We start from the raw sequence: 6,773 nt of genomic DNA on the forward strand, positions 1-6,773 counted from the left end.
AGCAGAAACAAATCCTTTCTTGTCAATAACTATGTTAACTGAAAATAGTTTAAACTCTGCAATTAAAAGGCAGAGATTGGCAGAGTGAGTAAAACAAAAGCAAAAAATAGACCATAATCATCTATATGCTATCCACAAGATTCCTGAATTATTTTTATTAATATTGAAAGACATTCTAAAAAACCCAAATTACACAAACCTTACTTAACAATGTACCATAATGATACATTATTATCATACATAATGTAAGTATCATACATAATGATAGTGATTCATGTCACCGATAAAAATGTGATTATTTAATAATAGTGTTGGGGCAACTAAAAAGGTGGCTGGAAAATAATAAAGTGTCTTCCTTGCCTCTTACAACAAAATAAAGTCCAGGTGGCTCGATGACTTAATTATAAAATAGAAAACCACAAAATGACTGCAAATATATATGAGAATTTTTTTTTTTTTTTTTTGAGACAGAGTCTTACTCTGAGACGCAAGCTGAAGTGCAATGGTGCGATCTCAGCTCACTGCAACCTCTGCTACCCTGGTTCAAGCAATTCTCCTGCCTCAGTCTACCAAGCAGCTGGGACTACAGGCACGCCACTACACCCAGCTAATGTTTGTATTTTTAGTAGAAACAGGGTTTCGCCTTGTTGGTCAGGCTGGTGTCGAACTCCTGGCCTCAAGTGTTCTTGAACTCCTTGCCCACCTTGGTCTCTCAAAGTGCTGGGATTACAGGTGTGAGTCACTGCGCCTGGCATTATATGGGAATTTTTGTTAGCAGTTTGGACCCGGCGCAGTGGCTCACGCCTGTAATCCCAACACTTTGGAAGGCCAAGGTGAGAGGATCGCTTGAGCCCAAGCGGTTAAGGCTACAGTGAGCTATGATCCTGCCACCACACTCCAGCCTGGTCAACAGAGTGAAATCCTATCTCAATCAATCAATCAATCAATCAATGCATAATTTCCCTAATCTGTAAGAATTCATGTGACTCAATGATTAAAACAAACAAACAAACAAACAAACAAAAAAACCTAACCTCTTACAAGGAGTGAAGAAAACCTAGCAGAACCCGTGTACAAATTGTACATGTCTGTGTCATGAGCAGATTCTTGACCTCATTCACAGGAAGAGAAATTCACATTTCAAGGAGTTTCCACGTCTCAGTCCTCGATGCTTGCTATGGCCTGCTCCCTGTGGTTGGAAGGGCCATCTCCCCTCTAGGATGGAAGTTCTCCAACTGCTCCTGCTCAGCCCATTGCAGTCCTATCTCCCTGGTCTATCGTCTCCAACTGCAAATCCTAATGGGCTCAGTTGTGCCCCTCCTTCTCAGTATTTACAGCTTCTTCCAGGAGGACACCCTCAAGACAGAGGCCTCAAGCATCACCTATGTGCTATGGTCCCCAAATGTGCACTGCTAACCCTGCCACACACTGTCCCCTCAGAGGCCAAGTTACCCTGAGCAGTTGAGTTTGGTGCCTTGATTGTCCTCATTCCCCACATGTCATCCATCCACACCCCAAATACTTCTTGAATTCTTCCCATTCCTGTCCTGCTCCCTGGTCTTGACTCTGGACCACAGCAATAGGAGCATTTACAGATGAGTTTGTGTCTGCTTCACACTGGGTTGTTCCTTCTCCATGCTCTGCTCCTGACAAGCCCACGCGTGCAATGTGAGAGTTTGCCCTCGGGCAAGCCTTTCCTGTGGCCCTTAGTCATGGAAAAGAAATGCAAATTTGTAAATGGATTTTACAAGCCACTGCTTGCCACACTTGCCAGCCCTGGAAACCTTCATGCAGCGATCAATTCTTACCTCATACGCGCGGGGGAAAGAGGGAAAGAAGTGCGAGGCGAACACAGCAGTCAAGCACACTTCAGGCCAGGTTCCTGCTGCATCTCTCAGGGCTCAAATGACCTTATAGGGCACCACATAACATCCCAGGGGAGCGCCTCACACTCAAGGCCCTCCACCTGCTTCCTGTCTTGCTCCCCCTCAATCCAGGAGTGGGCACTCAGGATGCACATCCAATGCTGGTGGCCCTCTGCTGAAAACTTCGCAGGGACATCCATCACTCGTGAAATAAAATCCAGCTTCCTCTCTGTAGGATTTGAACCCACCTGTCTCTCTAACTTCGTAACCCTCCACTCCCCACAGTAGCCCCCTGCCGTTGCTCCATCTTCCCCAACCCCTGACCCCCGGCAATTGTTCCAGTGGAACCCTCCTAGGAACACTCTTCCAGGTTCTCTGCACCTCTGGCCCTGCCCACCTCCGGATGTCAACCCAAAGTCACCATTGCCTGGAGGTCTCACCAGCCCCATCTCTGTTCCACTCAATTCTCCCTCAAGGTGCCTATCAGTCTCTTTGGCGGTCTCATTCATTTGTGTGTCTTGATACCATCCTAGCAGGAAGGCTCCAGAAGGACACAGCCTCGAGCTGGAGGCACCCAATGCCTCTCTGTGGCATAAAGAACCAGGAAGTGCAAAGGAAACAGACTGGAAGCTCATGGAGACAAGGGGAGGAGGGGTAAGGATCAGAGACCCATCTTAAACATACCAGGCGGACACAATCCCTCTGTGGGGCTGGATCTCTTTTGTCGTGGGGCCGCTTTTCGCTGGGGATCTAGGGATTGTCGGGTGATTGGAGCACAGTCAGCTGAGACCTGTGGGGACAAAGCAGGGATGGGTGTGAGTGGCTTCCAGAACTCACCCTTCCCAGGATCCACTCACATTCCCTTGACCCCAGGCACGCAGGCTAAACAGAACCCTCATCTTTCTTGCGACTCTCACCTCTCAAACATCCTTTTGTGTTTGTTCGTCCCTTCATATTTCAGGGAAGGCCAAGTAACATTCACTTGAAAAACTCTTCTAAACATGTTTATTCCAGAAAATGTGGGCAAGGAAGGTTTTTAGAAGAATACACAAACCACACGTGATAATCTCAGCTAAAGATAGCATCCATTAATATTTTGTCTCATTTAGTTCCACTATTTTTCCATAGGTATGCCTATTCTCTCTCTCTTTCTCTCATTCTCTGTCTCTTACACAGACACACACACAAACAGACACACAGGCACACATACACATTTTTATAAATGGGGGTTATATAATACAGCAAACTTAAAAAATTGGGATACAGGATCAAACATTAAATAATGAACTTCTGATTTTAAAAGGTGCCTGACATATAGACCAGTGGACTAGATCAGAGAGCCCAGAAATGAACTTGCACATACAGCCATGCATTGATCAACATTGTTCTGAGCAAAGGGTTGTTAGGCAATTGTGTTGTGCGAACATCAGAGAGTATGCTTACACAAACCTAGATGGTGTAGCCTATGACACACCTGGCCTATATGGTATAGCCTCTTGCTCCTAGGCTACAAACCTGTGTAGTATGTTACATAATTGCTGGAGCCACCATCATATATGCAGTCTGTTGTTGGCAGAAATGTTGTTATGTGGTGCATGACTGTATATATCAAGTAATATCTGGAAAAGGTACCAAGACCATTTAATTGAGAGAGGACAATCTTTTTTAAAATGATCTTGGGAAATCTAGATATTGACTCATCACAAAACAATGACCTCGGACCTTTGACTTACATATATACAAAAATTAACTCAAAATGGATCCAAAATGTAACATAAAAGTGAAAACCCTAAAACTTAGGAGAAAACATAGGAACGATTCTTCATGACCTTGGATTTGGCAATGATTTCTTGAATGTGATCCCCAAAACACAAGCAATATAGGAAAAAAATAGATAAATTGCACTATGTAAAAATTAAAAACTTTTGTGCATCAAATGATAATCAATGGTGAAGGGGCAACCCACAGGAAGAGGAAAACATTTACTAGCTATATATCCAATAAAAGGTTAATATCTAAAATATATAAAAACTCCAACTCAACAACAACCACCACAAGCCAACAATGTGGTTAAGAAATGAACAAAGAACTTGAATGGTAACAAGCTCTTGAGCAGCCAATGTGTCAAAGAAGAAATCAAAAGGAAAATTTAAAAATATATTAAGAAAATGAAATGGAAAGATAACACAACCAAATTTACGGGATGCAGCAAAAGCGGTGTTAAGAGGAAATGGCAATAAATGCCTACATCAAAAAAGAAGAAAGATCTTGAATACAAGACTTAATGTTATACCTCAAGGAAACAGAAAAAAAGATACACTAAGCCCACAGTTAGCAGAAAAAAAGAAATAATAAAAATCAGAGCAAAAATAAATAAAATAGAGACTAGACAAAAATACAAAAGACTATCAAAATTCTGTTAGTTATTTGAAAAAAAGAAATGAAATCAACAAACCTTTAACTAGACTAAGACGAAAGAAAGAAGACAAATCAAATAAAAAATGAATGAGGAGGTCAGCTGAGGTGGCTCACGCCTGTAATCCCAGCACTTTGGGAGGCCAAGACAGATGGATCACTTGAGGCCAGGAGTTGGAGACCGGACTGGCCAACATGGCAAACCCTCACCTCTACTAAAATACAAAAAAAAAAAAAAAAAAAAGCCAGGCATGGTGAAGCACACCTGAATCCCAGTTACTTGGGTGGCTGGGTCACAAGAATCGCTTGAACCTGGGAGGCGAAAGTTGCAGTAAGCCGAGATCATCCCACTGCACTCCAGCCTGGGCAACAGAGGGAGACTCTGTCTCAAAGAAAACAAAAAACAAACAAACAAAAAAAACAACAAGGAGACACATTACAATGGATACCACAGAAATGCAAAGGATCATATGAAAATATTATGAACAATTATATGCCAAAGGATTGAACCACCTGGGAGAAATGGACAAATTTCTAGACACATACAACCTACCAATACTGAATCATGAAGAAATAGAAAATCTGAACAGACCAGTAATGATTAAGGATATTGAATCAGTAATGAAAAGTCTCCCATCAAAGAAACACCCAGGACCTAGATGGCTTCACTGCTGAATTCAGCAAAACATTTAAACAAGAACTAAAACCAGTCCTTTCTAAACTTTCCCAAATAAATTATAGAGGAGGGAATACTTCCAAACTTATTTTACAAGGCTTGCATTACCTTGATACCAAAGCCAGAATAGAACACTGTAAGAAAAGAAAATTATAGGCCAATATCTCTAATAAACACAGACGCAAAAATCTTCAACAAAATACCAGTAGACAAAATTCAATAGCTCATTAAAAGAATCATTCACCATGATAAAATGGAATTTATTCTGGGATGCAAAGATGGTTCAACATATGAAAATCAGTAATTGTGATATACTATATTAACAAAATGAAGGACAAAAGCCATATGGATCACCTCAATAGATGTAGAAAAAGCACTTGACAAAACACAACATTCTTTCATGATAAAAACTCTCACTCAACAAATTAGGTGTAAAAGGAATGTATCAACACAAAAAAGCCTTATATGACATGCTTACAGCTAATATCATACTCAGCAGTGAAAAGTTGAAAGCTTTTCCTTTAATATCAGGAACAACACAAGGATGCTCACTCTCACCACCTTTTTTCAACATGGGACTGGAAGTCGTAGCCAGAGCAATTAGGCAAGAAAAAGAAAAGAATTATTAGATATTCAAATAGAAAAGGAAGAAGTAAAATTGTCTATTTGCTGATGACATGATCTTATATATAGAAAACCCTGAAGACTCCAACAAAAAACTGTTAGAAATGGTAAACAAATTCAGTAAAGTTGTGGGATACAAAATCAACATATGAAAATCAGTAGCATTTCTATATATTAATAATGAACTATATGAAACTGACATTAAGAAAACAAACCTATTAAGAGCAATGACCAAAAAAAAAACAAAAAACAAAAAACAAAAAAAAAAAAACAAACTTAGGAGTAAATGTAATGAAGTGAAAGACCTGTACATTGAAAACCATAAAACACTGATGAACAAAATAGAAGAGACAAATAAGTGGAAAGAGACACAAACGCATGAAAATAAATGCTCATGACTTGGAAGAACTAATACTGTTAAAATGTCCACACTATCCAAAGCAATCTATAGACTCAATGTAATCACTATCAAAATTCCAATATCATTTTTCACAGAAATAGAGAAAACAATTCTAAAATTCATATGCAACCATAAAAAAAAAAAAAAATAGCCAAGGCAATCATGAGCAAAAAGTACAAACCAGGAGGCATCACACTACCTAATTTCAAACTATACTAGAAAGCAATAATAATTAAAACAGCATGGCACAGGTATGAAAATATACACATTGACCAATGGAACAAAATACACAGCCTAGAAATGAATCCACATAGCTATGGTCAATTGATTTTTGCCAAAAGTTACAAGAATACACAATGGGAAAAAAAAAGTCTCCACAATAAATGGTGTTAGGAAAGCTGGATATCCATATGCAGAAGAATGAAATTGGATGCTTATCTTACACCATATACAAAAATCAACTCAAAATGGATTAAAGACTTAAATATATGACCTGAAACCATTAAACTACTAGAAGAAAACACAGGGGCTAAGACTATACAACATTGATCTGGGCAACACTTTTTTAGATTTGAAAAGTGCAAACAACAAAAGCAAAAATAGACAAATGGAATTATATCAACATAAAAAGTTTCTGCACAATCTGAGGTCAGGAGTTCAAGATCAGCCTGATCAACATGGAGAAACCCCATCTCTACTAAAAACACAAAATTAGCTGGGCATGGTGGCATGTGCCTGTAATCCCAGCTACTCGGGAGGCTGAGGCAGGAGAATCGCTTGAACCTGGGAGGTG

The 6,773-nt window shown here is 39.9% G+C and overlaps 1 protein-coding gene across 2 annotated transcripts in view; it reads right to left on the reverse strand.

Annotated features, from left to right (window-relative positions):
* TNFRSF10B (tumor necrosis factor receptor superfamily, member 10b) overlaps positions 1-6,773 on the reverse strand; it is a 72,576-nt gene that overhangs the window by 27,865 nt on the left and 37,938 nt on the right. For both annotated transcript variants that reach the window (XM_011968816.1, XM_011968815.1), the window contains exon 2: positions 2,550-2,655. In XM_011968816.1, the coding sequence (XP_011824206.1) occupies positions 2,550-2,655 (106 nt within the window). The remainder of the gene's footprint in view (positions 1-2,549; positions 2,656-6,773) is intronic.

Source organism: Mandrillus leucophaeus, unplaced genomic scaffold (genome assembly GCF_000951045.1).
Source record: "Mandrillus leucophaeus isolate KB7577 unplaced genomic scaffold, Mleu.le_1.0 Scaffold86, whole genome shotgun sequence".
Lineage (NCBI taxonomy): Eukaryota > Metazoa > Chordata > Mammalia > Primates > Cercopithecidae > Mandrillus > Mandrillus leucophaeus.